This window comes from Babylonia areolata, chromosome 31, assembly GCF_041734735.1.
Source record: "Babylonia areolata isolate BAREFJ2019XMU chromosome 31, ASM4173473v1, whole genome shotgun sequence".
NCBI classification, from domain to species: Eukaryota; Metazoa; Mollusca; class Gastropoda; order Neogastropoda; family Buccinidae; genus Babylonia; species Babylonia areolata.
This window is the reverse complement of record NC_134906.1, coordinates 1799801-1822300: the sequence shown is the minus strand read 5'-3', so window position 1 is coordinate 1822300 and position 22500 is coordinate 1799801. Positions and strand designations below refer to the sequence as shown.

Below are 22500 nucleotides of genomic sequence, written 5' to 3'. Positions count from 1 at the left end.
CAGGGACTCACCCATACTTGCTTCTGTGTACACACATGACTGCACACACATCTGTCAAACAAGTATGCCTAAAAATAAATTATGAAGTATAACGAGCCATGCATGTAATGGAGATAATGGATTCAAGTAAAAGTAATACAAGGCATGGTACAAAAAAAGTAGCGACTAACCAATACAGTACTACTTTGAAAACGACAACAACATTTTTTTTCTTTTTGGATCAATGTTCTCAGTAAATCAGTGTTTATATTGTGTTATACATGTTGTTGACCTTGCTCACTTATCATGCATGTGGAATCTGATGTGAGTACTTAGAACACCATTACCAGCATCTGTTTGCAAATGATTAGAAAATCAATCTTTGTCTTCTTCTTGTATTTTCACTGATAGAAAAAGCTCAGAAACTTTTTTGTGGTTTTTCTTCTTCTTCTTCTTCATATTCTTTGTATGTGTGTGCATGTGTGCGTGTGTGCGCGTGCATGCATGCATGCGCACGTGTGTGTGTGTGTGTGTGTGTTACTTTTCTATGTGTCCATTTTTATTATGATGAAATATCTTAAAAGATTTTGAGAAAAGAAAAGAAAAAGAATCATGCTTCGTGATGCTACTCGTATTACATGTACCTTTCAGACGATACAGGAAAAACCACAGCAGCAACAACAACAGCAGCAGCAGCAGCAGGAATCGCCCAAGCCTCAAGCTCCCACAGCGGCACCACCACCTGTGAAGCAGCCCTCAGCCAAGAGGCCGGGGAGTCGAGGGGAGCCGACCACTGACCTCTTCCACACACGACCCAGACGGGAACGGAAGCGAGACCGCGGACAGGATGCGGAAAGCGTCACTTCGGTCGAGTCGTCCAGGTAAAGCAGAAACTGTTTTGTAATGTGTTCAGAGGCTGCCAGACATTTAACTCTTTTAGCAGTCGAGTCATCCAGGTAAAGCAGAAACTGTTTTGTAATGTGTTCAGAGGCTGCCAGACATTTAACTCTTTTAGCAGTCGAGTCGTCCAGGTAAAGCAGAAACTGTTTTGTAATGTGTTCACAGGCTGCCAGACATTTAACTCTTTTAGCAGTCGAGTTGTGTAGGTAAAGCAGAAACTGTTTTGTAATGTGTTCAGAGGCTGCCAGACATTTAACTCTTTTAGCAGTCGAGTCGTCCAGGTAAAGCAGAAACTGTTTTGTAATGTGTTCAGAGGCTGCCAGACATTTAACTCTTTTAGCAGTCGAGTCATCCAGGTAAAGCAGAAACTGTTTTGTAATGTGTTCACAGGCTGCCAGACATTTAACTCTGTTAGCAGCCCAAATATTTTAGCTCTCAGTTTATCATCTCTTTCAAATGAGCAGATGCTCAGTATGATTTCTTCTGTCAAACTTAGGGGAAAGGGTGAGAACGGGATTCAAACCCGGACCTCACAGACACTGTATTGGCAGATAAGCATCTTAACCATTCTGCCACCTCCCTCCCTCGGCTTTTACACAGCTGTGAATCTGTTTGCAGACCAGGCTCAAGGAGAGGTCGACGTGACAGTGAGGCTTCCTTACGAGCTACAGCAGAGGATCGGGGGGTGGGGTCAGATCTGGAGGTCAGGTCTGACCTCACTCGTGTCTCCTCTGTACACAGGTACTGTGCAGTAAGGTTGTTGCTGTTGTCGTTGAACGGTCATTCGTTACGTCCAGAGAGAACTCTGGCTGGTGTTTTTACCTGTTAACTGCCCACATGACAGGTTAACCTGTCACAATGTAGTCAAGGCCAGATTGCCCACATGACAAGTTAACCTGTCATACTGTAGTCATGGCCAGATTGCCCACATGACGGGTTAACCTGTCATACTGTAGTCATGGCCAGATTGCCCACATGACGGGTTAACCTGTCATACTGTAGTCATGGCCAGATTGCCCACATGACGGGTTAACCTGTCATACTGTAGTCACAACCAGATTGCCCACATGACAAGTTAACCTGTCACACTGTAGTCATGGCCAGATTGCCCACATGATGGGTTAACCTGTCATACTGTAGTCACAACCAAATTGCCCACATGACAAGTTAACCTGTCACACTGTAGTCATGACCAGATTGCCCACATGACAAGTTAACCTGTCACACTGTAGTCATGGCCAGATTGCCCACATGATGGGTTAACCTGTCATACTGTAGTCATGACCAGATTGCCCACATGACAAGTTAACCTGTCACACTGTAGTCATGACCAGATTGCCCACATGACAAGTTAACCTGTCACACTGTAGTCATGGCCAGATTGCCCACATGACAAGTTAACCTGTCACACTGTAGTCAAGGCCAGATTGCCCACATGATGGGTTAACCTGTCATCAGACTTTCCCCAATTTTCCTTCAGCCAGAAAGAGAAGCAGCATCGTAACTGTTGTCCAACCCAGGAGAAGACTGTATTTCAGTCATGAATAAACATGAGCACAGTCCTTATGTGGTATATGGCTTGATGTGTGGATCAAAACATTGACCAGCTGCCGCCCCCATCAGCAGATGAGGACACATATGGGTGACGACACCAGCCTCATTGGCTGACTTCAGGCAAGCGAAGCGTCAATATGATGACCCAGATTATATCGCAGACTCTTGATTGGTCTTTGATGACCAGTGATATATCACAGACACTGATTGGTCTATCATGACCCAGATTATATGGCAGACTCTGATTGGTCTGTGATGACCCAAATTATATCGCAGACTCTGATTGGTCTATGATGACCCAGGTTATTTTGCAGACTCTGATTGGTTGTGATGATCCAGATCATATCGCAGACTCTAATTGGTCTGTGATGATCCAGATCATATCGCAGACACTGACTGGTCTGAGTTTGACACATACAGTTGCATTATCACGAGCCTGAAAATGTTGAAACAGTTTGTGTGCAAGGTGGGGGACATGGTCAAGGAAGTGGGCATGGGAAAGGGAAAGCCATGAGAATATCAAAGCTGAAAGGAATGCCAAAGAGAGGAAGTGGAGGGGGGAGGAGGAAGAGGAGGAAGAAAGGTGTGTGTGTGTGTGTGTGTGTGTGTGTGTGTGTGTGTGTGTGTGTGTTGTGATGTGTCTGTGTGTGTGTGCTTTGTTCGGGGGTATGTGGATGCATGCGTGTGTGTGTGTGTGTGTGTGTGTGTGTGTGTGTTATTGAAAAAGGAAAAGACATCCTGACTTCACCATCTTTTTGGAGGGGAAGTTATTAGGACGTTTCTTCACGTAGAATCGGAAGAAGCAGAAACAACTATGCTGAAGTACAATGCAGCTCAATCTGCTTCAGAATCACCAGTCTGTCATGCTGTAACTGGAGTGAATGTGTAGCAGTAATGTCAGATAGAAAAGCAAACAAACAAACTGCTGCTGGTTTAGGAGCCAGGCTTGTAGAGGAAGTCTGATGCTGACATCACCACCTTGTGTTGCTCGCAGCGCCAGACTGAGAGCCATGCAGGACGAGATCGAGAAGCTGAAAGAGGGCGTGCAGCTGGCTCACGACAAAGCCTCCGAACGACGGGACCCCCTGCCCCTCCCCCCTCCTCCTCCACCACAGCAGCAGCAGCAGCAGCCGGAAGGGCCGGAGTACTACGACCCCTTTGACGACCCCTACGGCTTTATGCGCATGCCTCGCCGCCGGGCCAACTCATTCTCTGGGGGGCGCGTGCGTGAGTTTGATGAGTGGTACTGGACCCTGCCCAACGAGCGGCGCCATGACGACGAGGACATCCCCCTGGGGTACGCGGCTGCCGACGCCTACAACCGACACTACCGGGAGAAAACTCCGGAAGCTGCCGCCCGGCAGCGGCTGCGTCGCCGTGGTGACCGGCGCCATCATGGTGAGGAAGTGTTGCCTCCTCCTCCTCCCTCGGACCCCAGGGGGGTGGTGAACGGAGGTGGTGGGGAGGGGGTGGTGGGGGCACCACCGCTTCATGCCACCCCCCCTACCACCTCTGCTCCTCCCACCTCCGCCACCCTTCCTCTGCCGCCCGGAGCTTCGGCTCAGATGGCACGTCGGCAGCCCCCGCCTTCCAGAGACCGTCAGGCACTGTACAACTACTATGTCACTCCTCGCAAAGGCCAGCAGCAAGGGGAGAGCATGCCCCCTGCCACCGCCCCCACCCACACCCACACCCTGAACCTGAACCCTTACCGACAGCACACCACCCCGCTGTCCACCTCCCAGCCCAACTTGTCGCAGACACTAGCAGGGGTGGAGCCATCCTACCTCTACCAGCAGCAGCAGCAGCAGACTTCCCAGCAGGCCCGGCCGTGGTACACCATCCGTCGGTCACCATGGTCTTCTGCCTCTGCACAAGGGGGCTACCAGGGGGGCTACCAGCCAGACCCCCACAGCTATTACCACCAGCAGCAGGGGATGACGGCTGCGCCAAACAGCGGCTACTACTCGGCGTACACGAGTTCGGAGCCCTCTGGTCATGTGCAGGGGGCAGCTGGGTACTGGACAGACGTGTGTCCCCTGTGTGGAGGGTCTGGGGCGCACACACACGAAGAGGACGGGTTCAGTGCCGAGGAGTTCGGGGCAGAGTACAGGTGAGGTTCACTATCGTCAGTACTGCCGTTTTCTTGTTTGTTCAACCTTGCCGGGCAAGGGAGTATAGCACCATAGCAGAATCGGTTAGCTGTTGGACTTCTGCACCGTTGTTCAACAGTGATCAAGGTTTTAGGCCCCGTTTCAGTGTGGTGTTGTGACCTGTGGGAAAGGTTCTTTCCTCTGATTTTCCTCCCTCTCCACACAGGTGTGAATATGTACCTTGGACCTGACTTTGGTTGGGGAAGGTTAAAACGACAGGAGGAGAGGACAGGGGCCTAGCCTTGCTATGCTGAGCCCTGGACACAGTGGATGTGAATTCACTGCCGCACTGACCATAGGCTATGTGATCTGTAACCTTGATTTTAAGTTGGCAAGTAAAGCTTTCTAATGTGCGTCATGTATGATTTTGATGGTTAAGTTAAAGGTTAAATGTTCCACGGGCATCAGGGCGGATGATTCATATCCACTGTGTCCAGGGTTCGGCATAGGAAGGCGGGGCCTGATCCCGTCCTGCTGAGTTGAAGACCCATCTCCTAAGTTGTCAAAGTCATAGTTATGCTGCAAGACTTTGGTAGCGAGTGAAGAATCATTGCACGAATGTCTTGATTGAGTCTGATGTATTTTGGTGTTTCTCTCTCTTATCTTTCACAATGATAATAATGATAATCATAATAATGATAATAATAAAAATGATAATGATAATAATGACAACGATGATGATAATGATAATAATGATAATTATAGTAATCATCATCATCATCATAATAATAATAATAACAGATTTAGTGAGGATGGTTAATGGTTTACATTTTGACATTGCTGTCTCAATACAGCTCCCCTTAGTGCTTTACAATCTTATTTGCTCCAGGCAAAGAGATAAACAACACACACACACACACACACACACACACACACACATCAAACATTGCACAACAGACAAGTAATTAAACAGGCTTCTCTCTCACACTCTCTGTTTTTCAGGTATCCTTTTCAAGGTCGCTCTCGGCGAAGGTCAAGGACAATGTCAAGGTCACGCCTGTACTCACCAGATGGCAGAAGGAGATCTCACCATAGTTACCATGTCAAAGAGTTCAGGGAGACAGACAGTGAGGGTTCTTATGAGCTGGAGAGGGGGAGAAGACATCGACGGTGAGTACAGTGCAATGCAATGCAATGCAATACTATGCAATGCAATGCAATACTATAATATACAATGCAATGCAATGCAATGCAATGCAATGCAATGCAATGCAATACAATACAATACAATACTTCTTCTTTGTTCATGGGCTGCAACTCTGATGTTCACTCGTATGTACACGAGTGGGGTTTATTGTGTATGACCATTTTTACCCCGCCATGTAGGCAGCCATACTCCGTTTTCAGGGGTGTGCATGCTGGGTATGTTCTTGTTTCCATAACCCACCAAATGCTGACATGGATTACAGGATCTTTAACATGCGTATTTAATCTTCTGCCTGTGTATACACACAAAGAGGGTATATATATATATATGTATCTGTGCAGTTCACGCAGCTGGTCAAGGCACAGAAGTCATTCACCACCAAGGCGTTCCTTGTCGCGACACTCTTCACTTCATCGTGATAGACGTCGTCGTCGTAAACGAGAACAGGTATGATGTGTGTGTGTGTGTGTGTGTGTGTGTGTGTGTGTGTGTGTGTGGTGTGAATAGGTATTGTGTGAATTGTGTGTGTGGGTGAGAGATAGAGAAAGAGAGAGGGAAACAACTCACACACACACACACACTTATACAAACTCCCACAAGTGGGCATGCTTTCTTGGGCTCACACACACAAACACACAAACACACACACAAACACACAAACACACACACACACACACACTCAGTCACTCACACACTGACTCACTCACAGGTATGCATGCAGAGAAGAGACAGAGAACAGAAACTGACACATACATGTTCCATAGCCCATCATTTTTTTTTCCCCATTTTTTCCTCACCAGCTGAGTCTCCAGGAGGACCACGACCTGAACGAATCCCTCATGCTGGCGGAAGACATGGGTCGTCTGACCAAGAGGATGATGGGAACGGTGAGAGGAGAGCTGAGGCGCTACTCTGAAAGCAAAGACTTCGGCTCGGCTGACTGGTGACAGGGGCAGATCAGCCACTTAGACTACTCTTCGATGTGAAGGAATTGCTGTTCCTGAAGCTTTTGTCCACCTAGTGACTGTTCTGTTGTTGGGCTTTTTTTCTTTCTTTTGCTTTAAAAATAAACAAATTCCTCATATGAAGTTGTGGATCCCTTTGACTTGAAAGAAAACTTCATCATTGGGGTAACCAACCCCCACCCCAGCCCCCATGAAAAAAAATCCCTTTTGAACCACCAGTTAATGTTTGTGAAGTCATGGGAATTTAATTCATAGTTTGACAGAAATTCATATGTAGCTCTTCATATCATGATATGAATATTTAGCACAGGTATGCACTCTTTATATCATAATGATTTTTTTCTTTAAGGGATATTCAAAGCCTCTGGTTGAAACCATGCTTGTCTATCACCTGGACGGGGGAAAAAAAAAATCTGTGGACCTGAATCTGAGTTACGGTTCTTGATTGGTCACAGTGAAAGTTGGGGAGAAAGAATGCATTCCATTTTTTTGTTTGTGGTTTAAAAAAAAAAAAGATATTGTCAAAACAAGAATTATGGTCTTTCGATTTTGTATAACCTTTCTTTAAATCACATTTTAATTACACATACTTAACCGTGACCCAACTAGTGCAGACTCCGGCAGGGGTCTGACATTCCTGTCCTGTGCAAACTACTATCCGCCTATGTGGAGAAAACGAAAGCAACTACGGCTGATAACCTCCCGGAAGTAGGTAACCTCCCCTTTGTCCTGCAGGCTAGCGCCCTCTTTTTCCGGCAGCCATCTCAACACCTGTTCCTGTGCACTTCATACTGCTAAGATTTTTCGCATTTTCTATCTGTCTATTGATTCTTTGGCGTTTCTGTTTTGTGTCCAATTATGTCTTCAAACAGGTCACAAAATTATGTGGCTCGATTGGGAGATCGGGCTCACATTTATAAACTACCAGTGGCAGTTGGTGTTCAGAAGGGAAAGTGAGTGGAAAAGAAGTGAAGGGTGTAGCAGGGACAGATGTGAAGGATTGTAAGTGACAGGATTGTCACAAATAGCGGACACTTTTAACTGATTCGAAGCAACGATTTTTTGTGGGTTTTTTTTTTCTGTTTTCTGTTTTCGTTGTTTTTGTTCTGTGTTTTGTTTTCCCATCATCTACACCATGTAAGTGGCATTATGCTCTTATTGCAAATGCAATGAACACAACAACACGTTGGGTTGTTGTGCCACATATGAAGGAATCATGCTAAAGTTGCATACGAAGAAAAAAGAATCATTCACCCATGGACATGAAATTTACCCACCAGTTTTGATTGAATTCATGGCACCAGAACAATAAAGGCAAGCAATCTACACTAAAAATGAGAGAATTTTTAATGCCATCTTGTTGCTGTGGAAGAAGGAGATGTCAGGCAAAGGGAAAGCATTGATTTTGGACGAACACATTTCTGAAGCTGTGGCGGCAGCAGGGTGCTTAGAACAACACGATTAAGGATATTTCTTCAAGGAAAACATAGAGCTAACGAGGGAGCGGTTTGCTCAAGTAGATCAAGGATATCTCTTCAAGGAAAACATAGAGCTAACGAGGGAGTGATTTGCTCAAGTAGATCAAGGATATATCTTCAAGGAAAACATACAGCTAACGAGGGAGTGATTTGCTCAAGTAATAGACCTGGCAGATGGGGATCTCATCAAACGCTACCAAGAAGGGATCCACCCAAAGATTGTGAAAACTGACATGCAAACTCTAAAGTTTAGCTCCCTTGTGCGAAAGAAACATGTTACAGCAAAGTTTGTGTGAAACTCAGACCTTTCATTTTACACATTGAGAAATAAGGCTGATGTGGATTTTTTTCTTCAGTGTAAAGTTAGCATCTGAATTTCACCTCAGTTTTTCAGGTCGATGGAATTAAAGTTTTTTTGGCAGTCCACATGGAACTAAAAATGTAAGCCTGCCACGAGTCACTTTGGTGGTGTTCAACAGTGTCAGTTCTATTTCAGCACATTACACCACTTACTTTGCCCTCTTCTGACAATGACAATTGCACGGTCACAAAGCTAGACTGAGTGATTGCTCCTCTGGGTTGGAGATTATCACATATCCTCCAACAACAACAGTTCTCTGGAATCTGCCAGTACTGCCTGGGAATTCAACTGAGAGCAGGGCATGAAAGGCCGCACAATGTAAGAATATTCTTTTTTCTTTTTGATGATGAATGAAGCAACAATTTCAATGGCTGCACTTTTTTTTCAGCAATGAGAAAGTCAATACATATTGATATTGATCCAGCAATGAGTGTGAAATTTTTATTTTCTGTCTGTTGATGGATTTATTATTTTGAGGATGGAGGACTGTCTGTGTGTTATGTCATTCATGGAGTTTTACCTCTGATTGTAATCAAAAGAATGGTCCATTTTGAACATTGCCTGGTGTGTGTGTGTGTGTGTGTGTGTGTGTGTGTGTGTGGACGCACATACGTGTGCATGGATAATGCATGTATTTGTTACATGCAACAGATGCGGCAAAGAAAGTGGCATGATATATTTATGGATGTAGTGGTTCTTTTATGATCAGATCAACTGTTTGTGTGGTTTTTTTTAAAACAATATAGTTGGATGTTTTCATGGCTATTTGTGATGGATTTCAAATATTGCTTCTTAACCGTCCATGTGTTTTGTACTTAGGTAATGCTGCATTGTTTTCTGTGTACTGTTTACAGAAGGGAGGATCGTTGTGACAGTGATGGTTATGCAGCAGTGACTGAGGTGTAAAGAAGGGTGGTGATAAGCAAGTTTGCAGTTTACCAGCTGAAAAAGCTTTGAGGTATGATAAATACATGGCTGGAGGTTATTATCTGGCCCCCCGCCCCCCCCCCCCCCCCCCTTTTTTAAAATTTTTATTCATGTACTTCTTGTGTTGTTTTTCTGGGTCTCTAATTCTTTGTGTCGTTTCTCTCTCTATTCTTCTTCCATGTTCTCCCCAGTGTACAATCCTGTACTGTTATATATTCATTTATTTTGAAAAATTAATTTATATTTTTTTGTAATTGGTGATACTGAACAAGAGAAATCTGCCCATTGTAAAGAAACAGAAGTGTCTAAAAACGGAATAAAATAAGATAAAGGGAAAAAAAAGAGAGAGTGAGTGTCATATTAAAGCAAAATGGGATAAGCTGAACACGAGACACTGATCAGATATTGCTTTTGTTTAGACCACATTGAAGATGGTCAAGGATTCTCTTTGTTTAAATTGATTGAGACTGTCATTTGTTTTCACTTGAGGTCTGGCGTTGGTAACATCTGATGGTCAAGGATTCTTTTAATTTGTGTCAGCTGAGACTGCCATTTATTTTGGTGCTCAGTTTGCTAACCCCTGTAAGGCTGGCACCACCAACATCAAAACCAGGATCCAGCTAGCTGTTCAGGAGCAATGCTCTCAGCACACTCTTGTGTGGATCAGAGTCCTGGAAAGTCACCAGCCAGCATCAGCCATAAACTGGGGCCATTCCAGAAAAAAGTGACCTTTCTGGAGGACAAACCATCTTCTCAAACACTGAATTCCAGAAAAGAAGCTCCAGCTGTGAAATGTATGTTTGGAATCGGGTCTCAAACGTCAGAAGGTTAGTTTTCAGATTATACACTGAATAAGCCACACAGCTGGCTACTTATGTGGACTGGGTTTAAAGAAAAAAAATGTTCACTCCCCCTTTCCGACTGGAGACTGGGTGGTGTTCTTAGTGCTCGTCGTTTGGATGCAGTGATAAACTAGGGTCTGGTTTGCATCCTTTAAGTTTCTGTGAGCGAATGAAGTGAATGTTTGGCAGAATTAACTCTGTTCTACAGGGGGTGTTATGGTCATAAGATGTAAATACAAGATAGTGAATACTTTATTATCTCTAAAAGAAAAAGTTGAAAAGGCGACAAAAAAACAACAACAAAAGAAAAGAGAAAAAAAGAATCAAGAAAGGTATTTCATTCACAGTAAAACACAATGTTTCATCATTTGATAAACAAATTCATAAACACATATTGAACTCAGCACAACCTTCCACAGTACATTTCTGTTTTATCCAAATTCCCCAGCAGAAAGCAATGATAATGATAATTATAGTATTTAAAAAAAAAATTAATTGAACAAAATTGACTTTCAGTAAGTAAGATTAAAACAAATGGATGTTAACCGATTGTATATTAAAAAGCAATTTACATATTACTAATAAAATGCTCAGTTAAATAATCATGTACAAGAAAGACTGCCTTTGTATTCAGGCACTTTGCATTCACACACATTAAGCACAGAATACAGCAAGCTAGAAATGAGAATTATGATGTGATGAAAGTAGTGAGACTGGTGAGGACAACCCATCTCAAAGCCTGGCACGGGCCAACAGGGGTGCTGCTGCTGTCCTGTGAACACTATCACTATCACTATCACCATCACTATCAGTATCACTATCAGTATCACTATCAGTATCAGTAGCTCAAGGAGATATCACTGCGTTCGGTCAAATCCATATACGCTACACCACATCTGCCAAGCAGATGCCTGACCAGCAGCGTAAATAATCATGTACAAGAAAGACTGCCTTTGTATTCATGCACTTTGCATTCACACACATTAGGCACAGAATACAGCAAGCTAGAAGTGAGAATTAAAATGTGATCTGTGCTGGCAAGCAGGACACTTTCAATGTCAGTCTCTGGTAGTTTTATTGTTTTGTTTTGCTTTTTGAAAAAAAAATCCTTTTTTTTCTGTTTTAAAGTGGCGTTTCTGGTGTACTGGCTTACCCAGTGAGATATTGATGAGTCCGTCCATCTAGCAATTCGTCTGTGACAATACGCTATGTCTGAAAAAGTGTGTGGCTTTTTTTTTCTTTTTTTTTTTGTGAATGAAGTGAATGCGCTTGTTTATGTTTTTGCAATATTTATGTAGATATGATCCTCATGCAAGTTTTGTCATGTCTGGGTTTTTTTTTGTATGTGTGTGTGTAAAGTATCATTTTGTTCGGAAATTGATATGAACTTGACAATGTATCGGAAATTCTTCTTCACATTAATGAAGGAATATGTAAAAGTATGTTCCATTGATTATGTTCCAGTCATGATTTAACTGAAATGGTGTCCCTGTAGAAAATGAATGCCTTCCATTTATGAGTTGCTATTTTTCTTTCTGTTTGTCTTTTTGTTTCATTGGTTGTGGGTTTTTTTTATGTCTTCCACAATTTTTATCACTTTGCCAGCTGTGATAGTTGAATGCATGGAAACTGTGATGTGCACTAATGATACCAATGAGTGATAACAAATTCATTACCTCAGTGCTGATGCAGAATATAGAATGAATTTTACTGAAGTGCTGCAGAGAAAAACCTTTTTTTCTGACATATATGTGATTTATTATTTCCACTTGATTCTGTGAGAATTTTGACATTGTATGGTTGTTTGTAGCATTTTCCGTCCATCATTTTAAAAAGACATATGCAAAATATATGTACAGCAGTACATTCGTGATTTTGAAAGAAAAGATCAGTTTACTCTGCTTGTATGATTTTGTACAAGTAAGCATAATGTGAACCAGTTGTTCCTGAGTGGACTGTGCAGCAAAGTTCAAACTATAAATTTTGATGTGATATACATAAATAAAGCTTAGCAGACAATGTGTATATATATGCACCACTTTTTATTCATGTTTTCTTAGTTTGTATCTTCTTTATTCAGTAGTGACTTAGAACCTAAGAACGGGTTTTGCGTACCCCTGCCAGGATGCTGGGGACTCTTAGTGATAAAGCATAAATCCACCTTTTGGAAATTCTGTGCCAGAAATTTCCTATCACTCTCTTTGTCTTTGTTTTTTTTTTTTGTTTTTTTTTCCCTGTCCATTTATGTTCTCTCTTACTCATTTTCTGTCTTGCCATTATATTCACATGTATGCTTTCTTTAGATGGTCTCATTTATCGTTTTTTTCAATATCAGACTTGATAATTGGGCACTTTAGCACTCACTTTTTAGCACTCAGGATATTTGAGTTGCTGTTGGCTGTTGATATTTTGTTGTTTATGCCCATTCATACATTTTATTTACTTCCATAAACTATTGTTTGATTTATTTTATTCTTTTTTTTAGATAAGAAACTCTTTTGGGCAGGTGTCCATGGATTGGTTGGTGAAAGAAGTATGTCCTCGCATTACATGCATGAATATTGAATGTACATGTGCATGGTATTCCTCAAGGGCTTGATTTTCTCTTTCATCATGTTTGGCAGGATTGAAACTGACTTTTTTCCCCTTTTTAAAAACAACAACATATTTTGACTTGACTGTCTTTAGCCCTGGAGTTGTCCTGATTGGTTGGCTGTGTGATAAACAGCAAAAGCATGACAGTTGTTTTGCTATCATACATGTGTATGTATGCAGGTGGGTTTGGAGGCTGGTTTATTAACAAGAGAAGGACAGCTGTTGTGCAGTCTGATGCATGTAGGCCTATGTGTGTGTGTACATGCCTACAATCTGAATGACACATGCATTTACAGGTGGGACAGGGAATGCCGTCTGTAAAAGTAGGGCTGGTTGTCTGAGTCATTGTTCATGTAAAGCACAGGCTTTGGTCTGTGTCTAGCATTTTCTTCATTTTGATTTAATATGACCTTTGTTGATGTAGAGGAATGGCAAATAGCTTTCCACAATGTCAACCTCATGTTGTATATACCTTCATGCTAGTGCTTGCACACATTTACATACACTTGCACGTACAGACAGGTGCATTATAAATGTTCTTTCGTGCTCCGATGCACAAAGACAACAGATTCTGCTATACACCAATACAGAGACAAGTACCACACATATACTCACACATGCACACATTCATGAAATCTTTTTTTTTTTTTTTTTTTTGTCTGTTTATAATGTATCTTACAAAACACATCCAGTCAATTGATTTTGTTTCATAATATATGCTTGATTATTATCTTTATAGTTTTTAGTTGACAGTGGCAACCAATTATTTTGTGAATTTTGTATCAGCTATACATAGCTGTTTTTAACTGATACCAGCCTCTGAACGTATTTTGTCAGAACCCCTCTGCCATTATAGAGAAGGCAATATGTTAACTTTTTATTTCAGTATATTTGTTTCTCTTGTATTTTCTTTAGAATACAAAGTGCTTCAATATTTTGTGTATTTTGTTGGTGGTATTGATCCCCTGTAAATGTTTTGTTTATTGTATGTTCAAAAGCTATTATTGCATTGTTTTACTTTTGGTTTATTCCAGCAAATATGAAATAATAAACAGTAATGGCATTATAATTTTTAGATCAGTTTACTGTTTGATGTGTGTGTGTGTGTGTGTGTGTGTGTGCGCGCGCGCATGTGCACGCAAGTGTGTTTTTGTTTGTGTGTGTGTTTTAATCTGTGAACCATACTGTGTCACAGCAATATGTTAACCTGGATAAAAGCTTTCTGGACAGGATGAATCAAAAGAGAGAAAGGGATGGTGTGTGTGTTTTTTTGTTGTTGTTGTTTTTTTAAATTAATGAGCTTAATATATAATGACTGGCTCAAAAGTTGAACTTAAATTTACTAGATCCTGTATTGTTAAGTGTATTTGTGGATGAAACACCAAAGAGTGCAGAGACACCCCCTCCCCCACCCTCCCCCTCAAAAAAAAAAATCAAACACACACACACACACACACACACACACACACACACAAATGCAGCAATACACTCATTGACTGAAATACCAGCGTCATGATCTTTTAATTTTCAAATGCAAACGATCATCCAGTAGCACACATGAAAGAGAGAGAAATGACGTGGAGTTTGTCGTCATCCAGTGGTTGTCTCTGTGCTGACGTCATCAATAGGTGACGTCATCAGCATCGCTTCAGGATGGTTTTGGTGGTAACGCCATTCCCAGCTGAGCTTTCCTGTCAAGAAAGACACCATCACCCTTAAAGCCTGGAGGACAAAGGATTACTGGAATGGCGTAAATTTGTACAGGTTTTAATTCCCTGCAATTTTAACTAGTTCAATTCACAGGTTCGATAATTGTATTTTGAAGTCAGGGTGTTGTGTTGTACTGCATTGCCCTTTTGTTATAACAGATTTCTTCGTGTGAAATTCAGTTTGCTCTCCCCAGAGAGAGAGCACGTCTCTACACTGAGAGCTTTTTTCTTGCCTGCACACGTTGCTTTCATACAGGAGAGGAGTTTTTCTACACTGAGAATTTTGCCAGAGACAACCTTATTGTTACCATGGGTTCTTTTTCGTGCGTTGAGTGCATGCTGTACACAGGACCACGGCTTTTCGTCTCACCAAATGACTAGCATACAGACACACACATACACACACACATGCATGCTCGCACACACACACACACACACACACACACACACACACAAATGCAGACACTTTTATGCGTTCATGCATGCAGGTGCTAACTCAGAAATAATCAAAAACCCAAAGAAACACACTGCAAATCACTCAGAGGTTCCAAGTGGGAAAAGAAAAGCAGTACGATGAAAGAAAAAGTGAACATCATCTTGGAACCAATTTCACATGATGGACAATTGACATCTGAACTTTTTTTTCATTATCAGCTAAGAACCCCCTCCCCCCCCCTTCCCTCCCACCCCCACCCGCCCTTTTTTTTATATACAGTTTTTTTTAGACCACTAACTCTGAGACGGAATCTTACAAGGTTATTTCCGTGCCACTTATTTGTAACATATGACAAATGCTTTTCTGCCAGGAAAATACTTTTAGTTAGACAATTTATATGTCTCATCACTCTCAATCTGGAAACAGCCAGGTTAGCTCACAACATGAAGTAAGCCTGTCTTTGAATTCAGCGATAAGAAACTGGACTCACACCTGATATCTGGCTGAGCCATACAATTCCGAAGCCATTCATTGACAAAAGTTTTTTTTAAAATTCGGATTCGGAGTGGTTTAATGTACTTTGGCCATAGGCACATATACACATCATGCATATCTCTCGCTCACTCATCATCCTGCCCCCCCACCCCCACCCCCCACCCCCTATCCTCACATCCCTCTCCTCTCGTCCCCTCATCCCATTTTAGAGGGAGATTCTGTTTGAATTACCAGAACCATTTGTCCGTCCTTCATGTAGCGACGGGTCGTGGTCACCTGATCAGCAACGGCGTGTTCCCCCACCAACACGTCCCCCTCCATTCTCAACGTGTTCTGACAACACAACACCAACAGTCTGTATATACTGTCCACTTTCACACCACAACATTGTCTTTGGGCATACAGATGAAAAACACCACACTTACAGAAGAGACATTGTATCAGTCACGCTCCACTGGATGAAATTCAATATAAAACGTTTTTAACACACACACACACACACACACACAAACAAAAAAACTGGACTGTCAGTACTATACATTATTTACAAATGAAAGTTTATGGCGTTAACAGAGGTTTTGAAATTTTTTTTTAATCTTTATCTGTCTATATTTAAAGAACATATCACAAAAATGCATGCATTTTCTGTTCTAGTTAATTAACAAAGCATTTCTTGAAAAAAAAATCTAATTACTATTGTCAGTTCATGAGTATTCCTCAATGTTCGTTTAACTATGAATCAGTATGTCAGATTGACATCCGTGAATGATGATCAATGGCAACACACAGTCAGGACCAAATATTAGGCTACAGTCGTTCTGCACAGTGTGAGCTTAGTTTAGATTTGTGACGTAATCACTCTGACACGATATCCAGTATCCCTCAAAAACATGGAGGGAATTAAGAAAACCAGAAAAAGACGTTAAAAAAAGAAGTTTCAATCAAAAAGCACAGAGGTTATGAACAAATATAGTAAAAGCAACATTACCAAGAAGAGATATGTCCCATATTTAGCGGTTTTTGACTTTTGGATTATTTCAGTTGCCCTTTCAAAAGTAAACTGGGTCACACAAAAAACTCATGTGCCGCCATCTTTCCAAGGGGCCCCTTTCGAAGATAATTTCCGTCCGTGATGTTGGAGCATCGTTTTTATGCTACACTCTTGATTTGAGAGGCGGATTCAGTGCACTATCCCGTCTTCCCATGCCGAGTCCTTGACTGGCCCCTGAGGTTGTAAAAGGCTGCAGGACCTTTAACCTTTGACTTAATTAAACAAAATCGTGAAACTAACGATATTGAAACCACTAATGCTATCTATCAATCTATCTGAGTGTGTGTGCGTCTGTGTGTGTAAAACCTGCTGCAGAGTTGTTTAGGGTTAATTCTCTCCATACGAATGGCGAAAGAGACGACGTTAACAGCGTTTCACCCCAGTTACCATCATCAAAATATTGCAAGCGGAAGGCTCTTATACTGAAGAGGTGAATGTTGACAAAGAATACCACAATTCTGACGACGGAAGCTAAAGGTTGGGTCATTCAGACACCCACCGGACATCCGAGGGGTCTGTGTAGAGGAGAAGAGAGGACTGGCCGTACTGAGTGAGTTAAACTCACTCTTTCAAAAAACCACCACAAGCAGTCACAGTCACCTGTACTTCCAGGCCTATTTCTTTGCTGGTGAATGGCTGGCCCAGCTGAAAAGTTACTGTCTTCTCTTGGCCGTCGATGTCCTGAAAGGTCCGGGTAAATACGTCACCATTACGCGTCACCTCCTCCGTTCTTTCCCTCTCTTTTAGCGACTGAATCAGCTCTGGTGGGAACTCTGGTGGGGAAAAAAATGACGGAAAGTTAAAAAAAGAAAATCAGAAATATAAAAGGGAAATATTTTATTTTCTATTGACAGACTAAAGTGAGCGTATATAAAATTGAGGGTTTGTATAAAATCTTGCATGTTCAATGGAAAACTTAAATAGCCTGCAGGCATTTATCTTGATTTTTCTTCTTCTTTTTTTTTTGATGAAATAAGTACAACTTGTGAATTGCCAGTGAGGAAATTCAAGTTAGGTATGCATAGAAATGTTTTGTAGTTTTGCTGCTGTTCACACACACACACACACACACACACACACACACACGCAAACACACATACATGTATGCACACACACGTACGCATGTACACACACACACACAGAGATACGAGGGATGTTCATTAAAGATTTCTCCTTACTTCCGTCATTGTATGAGGCTGAAATTGCACATGCGTGGGAATTTGCGTCTTTGAACTAAAAGTTTCCCCTTTACAGGTGCTGTGGTGGAACAAGGTGCGATAATGGAGCCTGCTGAATGCAGAACGGTCATCAAGTTTCTGTACTGGAGAGGCTGCACACCGAGGGAGACGTTCGATGAGATGAGACTTATGGGGAGGATGCCCCATCCTATGATGTAGTGAAGCACTGGCATCATCAGTGTGGTCGGACATCGTTGGAAACAGTTCCCATTCCCAGGCCACCACAGTCCGCCACTGATGAAGACACCACCCGGCCGCCATTTTGATGGACCGCCGCAAAACCGTTCGCCAACTAGCCCAAGATGTCAATATCAGTGTAGGTGTGTGGAAAAATCATCCATGACCATTTGCACATGTTGAAAGTTGTCTGCACGATGGATTCCCCGGTTGCTCACACCTTTCCAGAAGCAGGAACGAGTCACGTGCTCCTAGGCTATTTTCACCATGTGCCAAGAAAACCAGGACGACTTCTTCGACAGACTAATCACACAGGACGAAACACGGGTCCATCACTACGATCCAGAGACTAAAGCCCAGTTGAAGCGTGTCCGACCCTCGGCGGGCAAGGTCATGCTCACGGTCTTTCGGGGCTATGGCGGAGTAGTGCTGATGGATTTCCTTTCAAAGAGTACCACAATTACTGGGACATACTACGCTTCATTGCTGCAGAAATTGCGGGAGGCCGTCAAAACCGAGAGGCGTGGCATACTGACCAAAGGTGTCCACCTCCTTCAAGACAACGCCCCGGTTCAAAACTCTCATGTTCCCCAGACGAAAGCACGATCCTGCGACTATGAATCCTTCCTCACCCCCCAGGCAAGGTCTTCACAGCTGCATAAAGCGATGGGAGAAGTGTGTCACCCTTGGTGGTACCTATGTAGAAAGACTAATAACTGTGCCAAGGTTCGTTCCTCTCAGTCCATGGGAACTGGGTCAGGGGGAATCTTGATGAACATTCCTTATGAAATATATCTTTATAGAGTATACATACATACATACATATATATATATATATATTGAAGCAGACAGCTATACGTAGACGACTCACGCATGGCAACAGCGTAGGCATCGAAGTTCTCCGTGGACTCCACCTTCCATTTGCCCAACATCTTGTCCATGGTGTCCATTCTGTGAGGTCTGAAAACACACACACATGCGCACGGACGCATGCACACACACACACACACATATTTAATGCGCTCATGTACATATGCACATGTACACATATGCACACAGCCACACACACTAACACATACATACAGACACATGCACATGTGCACGCACACACACACATGCACACACACACACACACACACACGCGTGCGCGCATACACACACACACACACACACACACACACACAATATAGTAAGGCATTTCCTGCTCCGGATTCGAGTCCCATAATTATATTTCCGAAGAGTTTTACTTCCCCCCTCTACTGGAGTAGTGGTCTTAGTTTTGTCTTGGTTAGTTTTTTAAAGATGAGACTGCGGAGAACCCAAGTCCCGTGTTCAGTATGCACCTAACGCACGTAAAAGAATCCATGGCAACAATAGCAGCAGCAGCAACAACAACAAAATATGTTCCTTGGAAAATTCCGTATAAATCCACTTGATAGTTAAAGAAATACAACAACAAGAAGCACACACGCACACACACACACACACACACACACACTTACACACACACACACACACATATATATATATATATATATATATATATATATGTGTGTGTGGTTATATATATATATAATGTGTGTGTGTGTGTGGTGGCATTGTACTGTGGCGACGCAATGCGCTTTTCCCGGGAGGAGCGGACCGAATTACCCTCACAGAATTTTGTTGTGACAACTAAAATGATATTTATACAAACTGCCTGTGTTCATCCCATACAAAAGGTCTACACAGCTGAAAACCGTCCCCGTGTATTACTCTGGAACCAGAGTGTGCAAGCTCCGGCGAGTTTGACCTTTTGACACAACGAACAAGCCAGTTTTCTGAATGGGCAGATCCCATTGGCTTAACTCACTCAGTACGGCCAGTCCTCTCTTCTCCTCTACACAGACCCCTCGGATGTCCAGTGGGTGTCTGAATGACCCAACCTTTAGCTTCCGTCGTCAGAATTGTGGTATTTTTTGTCAACATTCACCTCTTCAGTATAAGAGCCTTCCGCTTGCAATATTTTGATGATGGTAATTGGGGTGAAACGCTGTTAACGTCGTCTCTTTCGCCGTTAGTTTGGAAAGAGTTAATTAATGATCGACACTTTCGATCTCAGAGACCTCTTTTGTCAGCCGTATGGTTTTGAAGAGCCTCAGACTGAAAGTTTTCAGTGGAGGTAATATGTTTGGCTGAATGTCATTGTGGAGGCCTTTGCCGTTGGTATTGCTTCCCAGTAGATTCTCCAACGTGCAATTTTCTTTTCTTTTCCTTTCTTCACTGAATTGTCTTTTTATTTCATTGAGTGATATTAGACGTGTGTGTGTGTGTGTGTGTGTGTGTGTGTGTGTGTGTGTGTGTGTGTGTGTGTGTGTGTGTGTGTGTGTGTGTGTGTGTGTGTGTGTGCATATATGCATGCATTCAAGGCCTGACTAAGCGCGTTGGGTAATGCTGCTGGTTAGGCATCTGCCTAGCTGAGGAGGTGCAGTGTGCAGGCCCTAATGGATTTGTTTGGACGCTGTTACGCCTCCTTGAGAGAGGGACAGAGAGAGAGGGACAGAGAGAGAGAGAGAGAGTATGAGCATTAGTATGGGCATGCACAGTTGAACTGAACGTTGTCCATTTTCATTCTTATTTTATCGTAATCAATTGAATTCCGTACATTTTTCATTGCTTGTTATTGTATTTGAAATATGTGTTTGCTCATTGACCAGCGAGTAGGTCGGGTTTTATGTGCAGGTCAGATATCAGTACTCCCTCTTTTTCTTTCTTTTCTCAACAGATGTGCTGTTGCGTATAATTATAGATACGTCTGCTTGCTTCGGCGTCTCCTTGAAACTGGATATGTACGTCAGTACAATACATTCATTCCGTATTAAAATAGACAAATGGTCAGGCATCTACTTGGCAAATGTGGTGTAGCGTATAATCATGGCTTTGTCCAAACGCAGTGACGCCTCCTTGAGCTACTGATACTGCTAGACAAAAACGTCGTGCGCGTTGGGCTTATTTCTCCGTAGCACTGATGCAGAACCAATAACTTGGACCCTATGGGTTTTTCTAACTGTATGTTGGGCAGTGACAAAAATGTCCTGAGAATATCCCCTATGTAAGCTCTATGCCTTTCTATGTATGTTCTGTATCTTTTTTTGCATTTCTTTTTCGTTTTATTATGTATTACTTTAACGTGACTTGTTGCATTCTATCGTTTAGTATTATGCTTTCTTGCATTGTACAAAAAGATTGAATAAATAAAAAAAATATTAGAAAAAGAAGAGAAATTCTATGCAGTTTTTCATAAAGAATGAATAGAAAATGTTGGACACAAAGACAGGCACACACACTGAGTCTCTCTCTCTCTCTCTCTCTCTCTCTCTCTCTCTCTCACACACACACACACACACACACACACACACACACACACACGTCTAAAAACACTTATAGTGAATAGACGTTAAACTGAAGATAACACACACACACACACACACACACACACACGTCTAAAAACACTTATAGTGAATAGACGTTAAACTGAAGATAAAACACACACACACACACACACACACACACACACACACACACACACACCGAGTCAAACACCTTACCGGGAGTTTTCCAAGGTCCAACAAAGTGCAGAAACGCTGAAGCTGGCTGACGCCTCAAACAGCAGCAACAAAGCAGGTACCAAGCAGCGGTAATGAGCCACGTCCCCCTGCTCTTTTTATCTACCCCTGTCGGAGTCATTTGCATTTTTAACCCCGCCCTCTGCATGTTATGCCGATTTCAGCAGTGTCCTCCTCCCTCCTCACATCACCCCCCCCTCCCCGCACACACACACACACACACACACACACACCCCTCGGACTTGTTCAGTCACGTGGTCGTAGCCTTTGTGTTTTGATGCAAACATGCTGTTGCCACCATCAAAGGAATATAAAAAAAAAAAAGCATTTAGAATACAGTATCTGACTCGTTCTCATCAACTACCACCACCACCACCACCCTTGTCATAATGTTTATTGGCAATGTCACCGTATAACGAAGGGCGGGGGTATAGTAGTGAGCGGCAGGAAGGAGGGAAGGGGGAGACAGAAGGGGGAGAGAGAGGGGGGAAGAAAGGGGAGGGGGAGAACGCTCGGTTTAGTTCTGAGATTGACAACATAACCTCGCAGTTGGGCCAACAATAAAACAATACTGATACTGTATGTTCAATGGTTTCTCCACTGCACTGGACTTTCATTTAAAGCTTAGTCTAATCTTTACAAAGACAATGACTCAAACTAGGAGGCAAGATTGCATTGGCTGTTAGTGCTGCAGCTTTGAGGGCTAGTTGGACTTTGGGGACGACACTCAACACTTCTAAACCCACTCGGCTTGAGGGAGTGGGGATGTAACTTGGGCAAGATACTCCCCACAATGATCAAATTCTAGCCCAGATAGTCGGGACAGCAGTTGCCTCCATTGTTCTGATGGTCTTTCTCAGAGTTGGACACGACACAACGGCAATGTTC

At 42.7% G+C, this 22500-nt stretch overlaps 2 protein-coding genes across 3 annotated transcripts in view; one reads left to right on the top strand and one right to left on the bottom strand.

Annotated features, from left to right (window-relative positions):
* LOC143275864 (uncharacterized) overlaps positions 1-13964 on the top strand; it is a 43237-nt gene extending 29273 nt beyond the window's left edge. Inside the window, exons 16-21 of one of the 2 annotated variants that reach the window (XM_076580157.1) lie at positions 640-860; positions 1498-1620; positions 3428-4546; positions 5529-5696; positions 6075-6180; positions 6534-13964. In XM_076580157.1, the coding sequence (XP_076436272.1) occupies positions 640-860; positions 1498-1620; positions 3428-4546; positions 5529-5696; positions 6075-6180; positions 6534-6680 (1884 nt within the window). In that variant the 3' untranslated portion in view covers positions 6681-13964. Of the gene's footprint in view, positions 1-630; positions 861-1497; positions 1621-3427; positions 4547-5528; positions 5697-6074; positions 6181-6533 lie in introns of both variants that reach the window. The other variant, XM_076580156.1, reaches the window with a different exon arrangement.
* Positions 13965-14416: 452 nt separating this feature from the next.
* Positions 14417-21685, bottom strand: LOC143276289 (fatty acid-binding protein, heart-like). Its single transcript, XM_076580793.1, has 5 exons — positions 21595-21685; positions 18879-18967; positions 17193-17365; positions 15773-15874; positions 14417-14592 (listed from the first exon to the last, which is right to left on the bottom strand). Exons 2-5 carry the CDS (start codon positions 18955-18957, stop codon positions 14539-14541), a joined length of 408 nt encoding a protein of 135 aa, XP_076436908.1. The 5' UTR covers positions 18958-18967; positions 21595-21685; the 3' UTR covers positions 14417-14538.
* Between the last annotated feature and the right edge of the window lie 815 nt (positions 21686-22500).